Source organism: Canis aureus, chromosome 22 (genome assembly GCF_053574225.1).
Source record: "Canis aureus isolate CA01 chromosome 22, VMU_Caureus_v.1.0, whole genome shotgun sequence".
Taxonomy (NCBI): domain Eukaryota; kingdom Metazoa; phylum Chordata; class Mammalia; order Carnivora; family Canidae; genus Canis; species Canis aureus.
The window spans coordinates 39596439-39611008 of NC_135632.1; the positions used below are offsets into that span (position 1 = coordinate 39596439).

The 14570-nt window shown below is 34.6% G+C and overlaps 1 protein-coding gene across 2 annotated transcripts in view; it reads left to right on the plus strand.

The window, feature by feature from the left end:
- STT3B (STT3 oligosaccharyltransferase complex catalytic subunit B) overlaps positions 1-14570 on the plus strand; it is a 107604-nt gene that overhangs the window by 35954 nt on the left and 57080 nt on the right. For both annotated transcript variants that reach the window (XM_077865543.1, XM_077865544.1), the window contains exons 2-3: positions 9859-9967; positions 14149-14436. In XM_077865543.1, the coding sequence (XP_077721669.1) occupies positions 9859-9967; positions 14149-14436 (397 nt within the window). The remainder of the gene's footprint in view (positions 1-9858; positions 9968-14148; positions 14437-14570) is intronic.

Genomic DNA, 14570 nt, shown 5'->3' on the forward strand with positions numbered 1-14570 from the left:
ACAGCATAATTATTTGATATATATAGATGCTGCAAAATGATTAACACAGTAAATTTAGTTATAGATTTTATTTTTGTGATGAGAATTTTTAAGATCTACTCCCTAAGCAACTTTCAAACATACAGAACAGTATTGTTAATTATAGTTATCATGCCATACATTATGTCATAGGACTTATTTATCATATAACTGGAAGTTTATACCTTTTGACCACCTTCACGCATTTCACCCTTCCCCATTCCCTACCTCTGGCAACCACCAACCAGTGTGCTCTCTGATTATGAGGGGTTTTTTAGGATCATATAGTATCTGTCTTTCTCTGTTTTATTTTACTTAGCATACCTTCAGGGTCCATCTTTGTGGCCACAAATGGCAGGGTTTCCTTCTTTTTATGGCTGAATAATATTTGAGTTGTTTTTACATGCCACATTTTCTTTACTCATTAGTTGATAAATTGTCTCCATATCTCGACTGTGCTACAGTGAACCTTGGGGTGCAGATATCTTTTTGAGATGGAATTACTGGATGATATGCTAGTTCTATTTTTAGTTTTTTGAGTAACTTACATGCTACTTTCCATAGTGGCTGTACTATCCCTATAACATTGTGTATGAGGGAGCCGTTTTCTCCACATCTTTGCCAATACTTGTCATTTCTTGTCTTTTTAAAAAATAGTCGTTCTAACAGGTGTGAGGTGGTATCTCATTGTGGTTTTGATTTGCATTTCCCTGGTGATGAGTGATGTTGAACATCTTTTCATATATCTGTTGCCATTTGTATGTCTTTGGAAAAAAAGATTAGTTTGGATTGGATGTTTAATGCTCCACAGAGGTATCCTGGGAATTCCATAAAAGAAAATAATCAAACTATACTAACAACTGAATTGGCAGCACAATGTCATGATATTTTATAAATTTGGATTTGCATGCTTCTGGTTTAATCTTACAAATATAATTTATATGTATGTGTACACATACACACACATAATGAGAAATACAAAAATTTTGTAGTCAGTCTTCAATCAATTTTCTTTTAGGCTCCAAATAGATTTCTCCATCTAATTGTACAGTATCTTTAACAAGGAAAACATTTAAAAATTCTCCCTTGTACAAATTTTAACTGATAGACAAATATCAATTTTGTGAACCAAAATGCTGAAAAATTAGATGACATGGTTAACATCATTGCAACTATGATATGTAACCTCAAGTTTAAGATTCTGTATTCACTGAAAGCATCTAATTGTTCTTCCTGTTTGGCTTTATAAGTAAATACTATAAATTTCAACTTAAATTTCTTTTGAAAAGTATACTTTATCTTTTATTTTTCATAACGATTTTATTTGAATAAAGTTTGTATGCCCTTAAAAGTTTGAAATGCAGTAGCTTATTCCATTTTGGAATTTCATACTGTATGTCTTAACTATTTTGATTAACTTTGTTTACTTTGAAATTAATATTCTTCTATTTTTCTGCTAATTGAAAAGATTGTCAGTTGTAAGGACTGATATTTTGAATAGACTGAAATAGGAAAAAAACTACTTATTCTAACGGCTTTCAAAACCTGAAGTGTCTTTGGCACATCTATATGTTTTTAACAGTCACGGGGATGTTTATTGATTTTCAAATTTAAAGTCTGAAGGGATCTAATGATAAATTATTGGAATTAATAAGCATTTGCAATATTTCTGGTTAGAAAATCAATATAAAAATATCAAGAGATTTCCTGTCAATGTCAAGCAGAATTTTAAAAAATTAAATGAATATACCATTAAAGATGGGAATAAATCTAAGCAAAGATGTGCAAGACCTGTAAGGTGAAACTACACATTTTCTGGAGAGACGTTAAAGATTTAAATGAAGAAGATATATTTATGGATTTGTCAAGTATTGTAAGGATGTTAATTCTCCCCAAAGTGGTTTGTGGAGTTAATGGACCTCCAATCAAAGCCTCACATTTTCTTTTTTTGGTGGAATTGACAAGCTTTATTTTAAAATTTATATAAAAATGCAAAAGGACAAAATAAAAGGCACAATTAATAAGAAGGTTCTTCCAGATGTCAAGATATAATTTAAAGCTCCAGTAATGAAGATTACATATTACTGATACAAGGATAGAAATAAAGACCACTTGAACAAGACAATCCAGAAACAGATCTGCACATTAACAAATCCTTAATATATGATGGAGGTGGAACTTCAGAGGAGTGGAGAAAAGATAGGATTGTTTTGAAGATTTTATTTGTTTATTTGACAGAGAGAGAGCACAAACAGTGGGAGCAGCAGGCAGAGAGAGAGGGAGAAGCAGGCTCCCCACTGAGTGGGGAGCACCATGCGGGGTTTGATACCGGGATCCCGGGATCATGGCCTGAGCCAAAGGCAGATGCCCAACCGACTAAGCCACCCAGGCGCCCCTAGTTGTTTTAAAAAATGATGGTGGAACGATTATTTAAAAAGAGAACATAAAAATAAAATTCAATCCCTATTTCACACCATGTAAAATAACCCATTCTAGGTATATTAAAGACCTAAATAAATAAGTTGAAATTGTAAACTGTTATGAAGAAGAGAATTAAACAATATCCTTATAACTTTGGGGTGGGTTAGGACTTTATTTTTACCTAGGAGTAAAACACGACCCTATAGCAGAATGTTGGTAAATTTAGGTGTGTATGTCAAGAATTTCTATTCTTTTAAATACCATTGTGATGAAAAGAGAGGCCACAGAATGAAAGAGGTTTTTACAGCTTATAAAGAACTTAATCAAATCACCTAGAAAAAAAAAATGTGCAAAGTATTTCAACATACACTTTTACCCAAGAGGAAATTTTAATGGCCAGTAAATAAATGAAAAGTACTCAGCATCAGGAGTTATCATGGAAATATCAACATATAGTTACCATTGTTGGCAAGAACCAAATTTGGTAATCCTATATTGGTAATATTGCTAAGCAACAAGAAAGAACTCTTGGATAGAGTGTCCACTTTTTATTTATTTACCCCTACAGTCACAGTTAATTTAGCTATCACACAGGACACTTAGATTACTTAAGTAGTGTGTCTTATGGTTGGGAAGGATGAGGATGTGGTACTATATTATGGTTCTAAAAAAAATAGTGACTACTATAACACTACAAGTACCCAGTGAATTGAATGTACTGCCTTTTATAGTCCTGTTGTTTCACTTCCAGGAAGTAAAAAACAATGAAAGCCATAAGGGCATTCCAGAAGATTGTTCATTGTGATGGGTTGGAAAAAGCCAGAAAATGGATAGAAAAACAAATGATAATTTAGACAGGAGGAAGCTAACTGAAAATCAAAGAGAATGGGTATGTAAGATTCCATCAGGGAATTCTGGGAGTCTCGCATACCAGGAGTAACTTGATCCTGGGGATAAAATGGGACTAAACACATTCTGCTTATATTTATGTTTAGTTTTTAGGTACCTTGACTAGGTTTTTAATAGAATCTTAATGAGCTTTCTTGTTTATCCTAACTTTTTAATTATGCCTTTAGGCTTAGATCCCAGGAAGTGTAGTTAAAATTTGTTCCTTGTCTTTAATTTGGGGATACTATTTCAAACTGGTATTAGGTACCTATCAAAGTAGCTTGATTGTATCTCACCCCTACTGAAAAACATACTTATGAAATCAGTTATTCATTTAAATATTTGAGGACTACTTGTGTTACGTGGTGTCCTGGATGCTGGAGACAGTGGTATCCTAATGGGAGTGTTTATCTAGTGAGGTAAATATTAAGTGAACTGATGTGAAATTACATCTTTGGCAAGTGTTAGGAAGAAAAAAACACACTACACCTTTTCACAACATCATCCTTAGAAATGTGCTGAAATTTGAAGGGTGAATTATTTAGGATGAGTGGGAGATATTAGTGATCCAGAGAGAGGGAATTAGCAGTCTGAAGATCCTAGGAAGGATCTTCAGTTTGTGGTTTCAGTTAACTGTAGTCCTGAAGCAGATGATCCTCCTGTCAGAAGGTCAGCAGTAGCCTAATGCTACATCATATTGCCTATATCATTCACCTCATTTTATCTCATCATGTGGGCAGTTTATCATCTCATATCATCATAAGAAGGATGAGTACCATACAATAAAATATTTTGAGAGACCATATTCACATTACTTTTATTACACTATATTGTTATAATTCTATTTTATTATTGTTACTCTCTGTGCCTAATTTATAAAGTTAAACTTAATCATCATAGGTATGTATATGAAAAAATGCAGTATGTAAAGGATTCTGTTCCATTACAATTTCAGATATTCATTGGGGGGCTTGGAATGTTATCCCTCACAGTTAAAGGGGGCTACTATATCTGGGTAGTAGGAATATAGTAAGGTATGAAATGAGACTAGCATTATTTAAGAGCTAAAGTGTGTATGGCTTTATAATAAGAAGTGGAGGTTCCTTCCTTTTTAAATACATGGGTTTTTTTAAATTTTTAATAGGGGAAGCCTTTGAATATTAGTAGAAAATTACAGTATGATCACATTTGCATTTTGAAAAGATGTTCTTTGTTGAGATGTGTACAGATTGGATATCTAGGAGATGAGTTGGAGACTATTGCAGGAGTTTGGTTAGGATGATAGCCTGGGTTAGAGTGCTGGTATCAGAGTAGGGAAGGAGGGGACAAACTGTCCAATTTGTTGGTGTATAACTGTTCATAGTAGTCTCTTAGGATCTTTTGTATTTTTGTGATAGCGGTTATAGTGGACAAATTTCAGAGATATTTAAGGAGTAAATGACAACTTGATTATGATATGTGTGTAGGATGTGAAGGAGAAGGATGGAGGTCAAGGATGACCTCTAAATTTTTGTCTTTAACTTAGGTGGTAGAATATCGTAAAAGCAGGCATATGTTTATATGTGTTGGGGGTAGATAGGAGTCTGATCATGAGTTTAGTTGGATATTGAGTTGGAGATGCCTCTGTGACATTCAAGGACAAAACCAAGCCCAAACAAAAAACCAGATGTAGGCAGGTAGATTGTAGGGCATGCTGGTAATAATTATTAAAGAGACCCAAGAGTGATTGACATCTCTTGGGGAGAGTTAGAATGAGTTAATGAGAGGATCTTGGGTAGAGGAGGCTGCCTGCACAGGAAATAGGGAAAGGACTGGAGATTATGGTGTAAAAATCCAGAGACTTGTAGTTATCAGTGGCATTTTGAAATCTATTGAGATATATATGAGGTTTCTTTTTCCCAGGTAAGAGAAATGTAAAACCTTCTGGATTTATCTTTAGATTTCTTAATTTTTTTCATAATCCTTTTTCCAGCTTTATTGAAATATAATTGACAAAGTTGCATATATTTAAATACACTGATGATTTGATAGACCTAAATTATGAAATAATTACATAATTTAATCATATGTATTGTCTCACATGTTGCTTTTTTTTTTATGAGTACCCTTAAGATCTAATTCAACAACATTCAAGTGTATAAAGTGGTATTATTAACTATAGTCACCATGGTGTATGGTAAATCCTTAGAATTTATTCATATTGTAACTGAAAGTTTGTACCTTTTGACCATCATCTCCCCATTTGTCCCAATCCCACATTCCCACATCCCCTGGCTACCACCACTCTAAGTTAAACTGTTTTTTTTTTTTGTTGTTTTTTTTTTTTTTTAAGGTAGTCCACTTACAAGTGATACCATATATTTTTCTTTCTCTGTCTGGCTTATTTCTTCATAGTATAATACCCTCCAGATTAGTTTTTGTTTTGGGGAGGTGTGTGTATATATGTGTATGTGTGTGTGTGTGTGTTTAAAGATTTATTGAAAGAGAGAGACACAGGGTGAGAAAGAGAGAGAGAACAAGTGGTGAAGAGGGAGAAGCAGACTCCCTGCTGAAGAAGGAGCGCGACTTGTGGCTCCATCCCAGGACTTGAGCCGAAGGCAGACGCTTAAGTGCCAACCGAGCTACCCAGGCACCCTTGGGGAGGTTTTTGAGTGGCCTCAGTTCCTCATATATTTTAGATACTAACTTCTTATTAGGTATATGGTTTGCAAATATTTTTTCTCATTGCATTGACTGCCTTTTCATATTATTTTTTTCATTGCTTTGCACCAACTTTTTGTTTGATAGTCTCACTTTATTTTGTTGTTTGTAGTGCTTGCTTCGGCAGCACATATACTAAAAATATTTTGTTGTTTGTGTTGGTTGTGTTTTTGATGCCCTGCCCCCCATCATTGCCAAGGACAATGTCAAGGAACTTTTTCTGTTTTTTTGTTTTGCTTTCTAGAGTTTTATGGTTTTAGGTGTTAATATAACTCTATAATGTATTTTTAGTTAATTTTTGTGGGGGGGGATCTCTGGGTGGCTCAGTGGTTTCATGCCTGCCTTCGGCCCAGGGTGTGATCCTGGACTCCAGGATCGAGTCCCACATCGGGCTCCCTGCATGGAGCCTGGTTCTCCCTCTGCCTGTGTCTCTGCCTCTCTCTCTCATTTTGTGTGTTGCTCATGAATAAATAGAATCTTAAAAAAAAAAATTTGTGTGTGGTTGGTATAAGATAGGAGTACACTTTTATTCTTTTTCACATGTAATATCCAGTTTTCCCAACACCATTAATCAAAGAGATTATTCTTTCCCCATTGCTTATACTTGGCACCCTTGTCAAAGATTAATTGACTCCACGCATGTGTGATTTTATTTCTTGGCCCCATATTCTGTTCCAATGGTCTATTTCTTTTTTTTTTATGCCAGTACCATACTGTTTCGTTTACTATAACTTTGTAATAGATTTTGAAGTCCTCCACCTTTGTGATACCACCTTCTTTTCAAGATTGCCTTGGGTGTAATCGAAGTCTTTTGTGGTACCATACACATTGTTGGATTATTTTTTTATTTCTGTGAAAAATATTATTGTAATTTTTATAGCGATTGCATAGAATATATAGACTGCTTTGGGTACTGTGGTCATTTTAACAATATTAATGGTTCAATCCAAGAACATGGTATATCTTTCCATTTACTTAGGTCTTTCATCATGTAGTTTTCAGTGTACATGTTTTTCACTTTGGTTAAATTAATTCCTAAATACTTTATTGACTTTATTTATTTTTTAAAGATTTTATTTATTCATTCATGAGAGATACACACAGAGAGACAGAGAAAGAGAGGCAGAGACATAGGCAGAGGAAGAAGCAGGTTCCATACATGGATCCTGATGGGGGACTCGGTCCCAGGTCTCCAGGATCAGGCCCTGGGCTGAAGGCGGCGCTAAACTGCTGAGCCACCCCGGCTGCCCTTTTATTGACTTTAATACTATTGTAAATGGGATTGCATTCCTGATTTCTCTTTGAGATATTTCAGTTAGTACATAGAAATGCAGCGGAGTTTTGAATGATGTTTTTTGTCTGTAGGTTTTTCAGTATATAAGATCATGTCCGCTGCGGTTTTGCTTCTTCTTTTCTAACTTGGATGCCTTCCCCACCCCACCCCCCCAAACTGCTCTGGCTAGGATTTTAGTTTTATGTTGAATAGAAGTGTTTACAGTGGGCACCCTTGTCTTGTTCCTGATCTTAGAAGAAAATCTTTTAAATTTTCACCATGGAGTATGATTTAGCTGTGGGCTTGTCATGTGTAACTTTTATTATGTTGAGGTACCCTTCCTTCTATACCCAATTTGTTGAGAATTTTTTGTCATGAAAGGATGTTGAATTTTGCCAGATGTCTTTTCTGCATCTATTGAAATGACCATATGATTTTTTCATCATTTTTATTAATATGTGGTATATTACATTTATTGATTGCCATATATTGAGCCATCCTCAACTCCTAGGGGTAAATACCTGTTGATTATGCTGTATGATTATGATCATGTTGTATTGAAGAATGTGCTATTGAATTTGATTTGTTAGTATTTTCTTGATTTTTACATGTATGCTCATCAGGGACATTGGCCTATAATTTTATCTTCTAGTGCCCTTGTTTGGCTTTGATAGTGTAAATCTGGTCTCATAAATTGAGTTTTAGAAGTATTGTCTGATTTTTTGGAAGAGTTTGAGAAGGATTGGCATTAATTATTCTTTAAATGTTTGATAGAATTTGCCATTGATGCCATCTTGTTGGGGTTTTCTTTCTTGGGAAATTTTTGATTATTGATTCAATCTTCTTACTTACTGGTCTGTTTAGATTTTCTATTTCTTCCTGATTCAATCTTGATGTAGGTTATATGTTTTGTAATTGTTCATTTCTTCTAGTTGTCCAATTTGTTGATATATAAATGTTCATAGTAGTCTCCTATGATCCTTTGCATTTTTGTAGTATCATTTCTGATTTTATTTATCTGAGTCGTCTCTCTTTTCTTGGTCTAGCTAAAGGTTCTGTCAGTTTATTTTTTCAAAATCACCAGTTCTTTGTTTTGTTGATCTTTGTTTTTCTAGTCTTTATTTCATTTGTCTTTGCTCTGATCTTTGTTATTTTCTTTCTTCTAATTTTGGACATCGTTTATTTTCCTAGTTCCTTGAGATGTAAAGTTACATTGTTTGAAATCTGTTTTTATATTAATGTACATGTTTATTGCTCTAAACCTCCCTCTTAAATCGTTTTTGATGCATTCTCTAAGTTTTACTGTATTATATTTCCATTTGTGTTTGTCTCAAGAGAGTTTTTAATTGTCCTTCTTTTTTTCTCCTTTGGCTTATTGATTGTTCAGGACCATATTTTCAATTTCCACATGTTTTTGAATTCTCCAGTTTTCTTATTGATTTCTAGAGTCTTATCATGATGGTTGGAAAAGATACTTGATATAATTTCAGTCTTTTAAAATTTGTTAAGACTTGTTTTTGTGACCTAACATATTATATATTCTGGAGAAAATTCTGTATGTGCCTGAGAATAATATGGGCTCTGCCACTGTCATATACAATGTTCTATATTAATTTGTTAGATTCATTTGGTTTGAGTGTAGTTCAAGCCTGATATCACTTACTGATACTCTCTTTGCATGATGTGTCCAGTATTGAAAGTAGATATTGAAGTCCCCTAATATTATTGTATTGCTGTCTGTTTCTGCTTTTGGATCTGCTACATTTGCTTAATATATTTAGGTGCTTGGATGTTGAGAGGCATACATATTTACAGTTGTTACATCCTTTCAGGCTGCTGTGGCTTCTTAGTCTCTTCAGATAGGCTCATTTCTGCTTCCTGTGGCATTCCAATTGTATGTGATGCATAGCTTTCATATTGCTTACTTTTCTCAAATTGTTTTAGGTGTGCTTAGTTTTGTATTTGTTGAAATTTGTCTAAAAATGCTGCAGTGCATTTCTTCTCATTTGTCTTTTGTCTTTCATTGATTAAATTTCTCATTCCTTAAGGTCATATTCTCGTTTTACAGTGCTCAAATAGTTTATTCTCTTATGGTTCTAGTGCGATTATAATTTATTCTTTATTCCTGTAGTCTTTAGGGTTGTAGAATTGAAGGTGATCATGTCAGGTATGCTTCTTTCGTTTTGTTGCTGTCTTCCGTCAGTGATTCTTTATCTTTTGAGAATCATTGATTTGGACCATGTGGTGAATTCCAGGTACCCTCACCTTTTTTGTTCAAATATATAGCTGTGTACTGCCACCTGTATCTAAGCAATGGCCAAATGTTAATTTGAGCATTATTAATTTTGTAAGTGTGGTTTTTTGAAGAGGGGGGGTCCTTTGTTTTTAGTCATATACAAGTAGTATAAGCCTATTCCTTGGAGAATAATATTATTCAATTTCTATGAAAGAAATAAGTATGTAGCCATATATTTACATTTATAGTATTAACAAGATAGGGCTATTTCTTTCTGGTAAGCACATTTTCATAACATTTCCTTTTTTCCTCTTTTCTCTAGGTTTAACTATAGATCAACACATCATCTTGCATCCCATGGGTTCTATGAATTTTTAAATTGGTTTGATGAAAGAGCATGGTATCCACTAGGAAGAATAGTAGGTGGTACTGTAAGTATATCTGCAGTTATTTATGTTAATCATAAAGTTTTATAAATCATTAGTTGTTAAGGTGATGGAGATCCTTGAAACCTTTGTATAGTTAACTAATACAATTTTCTGTGGCTGATTATCTAGTATTTAATATACTAAATCTCTTCTTGACATTCCCTTTCCCCCCTTTGCTTCCCCACCTTTTCTGCACACATTTGGGTTACCTCACACTAGCCGCTATTTCTGACAAGTGGAGACTGGGAAAGAGGATTTCTTGTCATACTACATCTTAAGTTCAGGTTATTTGTGTTTTTGTTTTGTTCTGTAGCAACTTAATTGAAAATTTTTTTTGAAAAGAAATAGAAATTTAGAAGAATCAGATAATTTTATTTTTTATTTTTATTTTTTAAAGGTTTTATTTATTTATTCATGAGAGCCACAGAGAGAGAGAGAGGAACAGACACAGGCAGAGGGAAAAGCAGGCTCCATGCAGGGAGCCTGACGTGGGACTCAATCCCGGGACCCCAGGATCACACCCTGGGCTGAAGGTGGTGCTAAACTGCTGAGCCACCCGGGCTGCCCAGATAATTTTATTTATTTTTTTGGGGGTGGTGCAGAGGAAAGGGAAGAGAAAGAATCTTAAAGCAGGCTCCACACCCAGTGCAGAGCCTGACTTGGCATTTGATGTCACAACTCTGAGATCATGACCTGAACTGAAATCAAGATCAGACACTTAACCGACTGAACCACCCAGGCGCCCCCAGATCATTTTAATTTTTAGGCCCTAAAGCTGCCTTAAGTTACTTCAGGTAATTGAGTACTGATCATAGCTCACGGGGAACTATTATATTCAGAATGTGACATAAGGGAAATATTTTTATGGTCTGGAATGTAAGGAGAATGTTGAAGAGATAGTGCAAGATAGACATCTTTGGGGAAAGATGTGTTAATTAATTAATTAATTAAAAAAAAGATTTATTTATTTATTTATTCATGAGAGAGACAGAGGGACAGAGACACAGGGAGAGGGAGAAGTAGACTCCATGCAGGGAGCCTGATGTGTGGGACTCGATGCCGGATCCCGGGATCATGCCCTGAGCCGAAGGCAGACGCCCAATAGCTGAGCCACCCAGGCGTCCCTAAAGATGTGTTTAGTCTTATTTTTTTCTTGATCTGTTTTGTCAAAGGTTTATCAGTTTATTAGATCTTTTAACCCAAAGAAACTTTGACTTTTTGATTATTTTAGTCTTTTATTGCATTTCGATTTATTTCCTTCCTCTATTTTCTTGGGTATATTTTGATGTTTTTCTGACTTCTTGATATAGTTGGTTCAATAACCGTTCTTTGTTATTAATGTATTTATTTTAAAGCTATAAATTTCCCACATATCACTGTTTTAGCTACATTTATAATGCCTGAGTTTTGATCCATAGTACTTTTATTGTCATTCAAGTTGAAATTTATTTCAATTTCCATTATCATTCCTGCTGTTTCATGTGTTATTTAGAATTGTATTTAACTTGTAAACATAAGTGGACTTCATAGTTATCTTTTTTTGCTTTATACTTATATTATGGTTAGAGAACAAATCCTGTCATTTCAGTCCTTTGAAATTATTGAGACTTGATTTGTGGCCTAGCATATAGCCACATTTTATAAATGTTCCCTCGTTCCCTCCCTGTTTGGAAAGAATATGTTGTCCATGATAATAAGGTGTTGTTTCTAATCTGGGGCATTTTCTTATCCTTGATGTAAACAGAGATACCCAAACAAAGAGAGGAGTCATGGTCTCCAGAGCAAATTAGGAAGGTATTGAGTGGTTAGAGATGAGTTAGATGGCTATTATCTGCACTTCATGGTACTAATTACCTTATTGTAATATTTGATGACTATAGTTTGTTTCTGGGTATGTTTATAACTTTTTATTTTTTTATTTAAAAAACTTTTTTTAAAGATTTTATTTATTCATGAGAGACACAGGGTAGACACACACACACACACACACACACAGGCAGAAGAAGAAGCAGGCTCCATGTGGGGAATCTGATGTGGGACTCGATCCCGGGTCTCCAAGATCATGCCCTGGGCTGAAAGCAAGTGGCGGTAAATCGCTGAGCCACCCGGGCTGCCCTAACTTTTTATTTTGAATTAATCCTTACTGGGAGTTTGTTTTCTGAGACTTTTGGTGTCCTAGTATTTGGGACCATTTCTGTAATAATCTTTCTTATTTGCTTTCACTAGAGGCCATAGGGGCTTCATTGGTTCTAGGACAGTTTTTAGAGGTTATTTCTTAGCTTGAGGTTTCTCACATCTGAAGTTGTTATAAACATGGAACCCATATTCACACATGTATTGAATGAGTTTCTCATTTTGTTTGTATTCTGAGGTTTGGAAGTAAGGCACAAAGTTTCTTACTGAATCCCTTGATGGATGGGTATAATTTGTCTAGTCCAGTTTCATAAACAGAAGCTTGGTTTGTGCTGGGAATTAGGCATTTTCTCTGATACCTGTATTGAGCAGTAACCCTGCCAACCTCCAGTCCCTAAGGTGTATATCTGGCCTGGAGTGGTTTGTATTCTTTTTTGGGCTCCCTTGGCTTCTGTATCTACTTTGAATTCCCTCTTTATTTTTGGTATCTAGAGGGTTCCCTTTCTTTTGAACTTAAATATGAGATTTTTTTGTTTGTTTGGTTTGTTTTTAAGGTTTTTAGATCCTATACTTGTATGTGTTTTGGCTATATTTTGTCCATTTAGTTTGCTTTATTATCATGGATATATTGACTACCTTTAGAGGTATTTTCAGATTTATTTTCATTTTCTTTGAATAGAGCTGTCAAAATCATACACTGGAACCTATGCTTTGAAAAGGAACAAAATTTTAGTTTTTAAGAATTGTGATGATTGCCACACTTTACACTTTACTTTAATCCCATTCTCCTTCCATATGTAACTCAACAGGTATTGTGTGTCATTTTGTGCCAATCATTGTTCTGGGTGCTAAGGAAAATTTTCCTGCTCTTCTAGAGCTTACCTTGTGAGGGTGTTGAGTTAATACACAATGAATAAAGTAAGTGATAAAAAGGTACGTGAAATGGTGATAAATATGAAGGAGAAAAAAGCAAGGGAAGAGGTAAAGATCATAGAGAATTTACAGTTTTACATAATATAGCTAGGAAAGAAATTCATAACTTTTTTTTGGTAGTTTCTATAATGGAGAAAGGAAGGAATCTTTTAGGATTTAGGTAAGTATGGAAATGTCAATACACATTTTAATCACATGAGTAGCTTAAAAACAATATTCTGCTTATTTTTCTCTGGGTCCTCCTAATGTTTCATCTTCCTCTTTTATAGTGAGGTTAAGGAATATAACTGTTAACTGGCCTCTTCTAATTCATTATTATTCTCTTCTATCTCTCCTTTTTTTAAAATATTTTATTTATTTATTTGAGAGAGAAAGAGAATATGAGGGGGGTGGGAGGAGCAGAGGGAGAGGGAAAAGCAGACTCCCTGTTGAGCAGGGAGCCCATCATAGGACTCAAATCCAGCACCCTGAGGTCATGACCTGAGTTGAAGGCAGACACTTAACCAATTGAGCCACCTGGATGCCCCATATTCTCTTCCATCCTTACATCACCTTAAGTGATATAAAAATGTTCAACATTCCAAGAGTCCCATGATATCTTTGAATTCATCAATTGACTAGGTTTTTATACCTAGCTAGAATTGTTTATATTCTAAATCTTGGCTTTGAAAGGAAGGAAGACGCATAATATTGAACATAACTTTTCTTCTCCTTTTTCTCATTCCCTCATATATATAAAAGTTGGGCAAAGTTGAAACATTTTAAAACCCCAAACTTAAAGAGTAAGTTAGACTAGGACTTTGTTTTATAGTGAAAAAGTAGTGGAGTCAATAAGTTGCCTGGTTTTCCATTTCGAAACACTTTCATTTATGATGATTTATTCTTTCTGACCTTTTTTTATTTGAATATCTATTGCTCCATGTCTGAGCTTCTGTTTTGCATCCAATATAAAAGAACGTTTAATTTTGTAGTGTAGAACCATAGTGAAGAAGGCAAACTGTATTGAGATCTTACTCTCAAACTTACTAGAACATTGTGTAATAGTAAAAGAACTTATTTTAGTGTTTTAAGCTACCTTATTTTATATGTAATTAGATTTTCCATTTTTGTCTTCCTAGGTTTACCCAGGGTTGATGATAACAGCTGGCCTTATCCATTGGATTTTAAATACATTGAACATAACAGTTCATATAAGAGATGTATGTGTGTTTCTTGCACCAACTTTTAGCGGCCTTACATCTATATCTACTTTCCTGCTTACCAGAGAACTTTGGAACCAAGGAGCAGGACTTTTAGCTGCTTGTTTTATTGCTATTGTACCAGGTTACATTTCTCGGTCAGTAGCTGGCTCCTTTGATAATGAAGGCATTGCTATTTTTGCACTTCAGTTCACATACTATTTGTGGGTAAGTAGCACTCCATGTTTTGCTACTACTTAATACTCATGAACTTTGTGTGGAAATGCTCTAGGTTGTACACATTTGTCCTGTATCAATTATAGTTCCACACAGGGACCTATTACTATTTATGGTAAACTTAA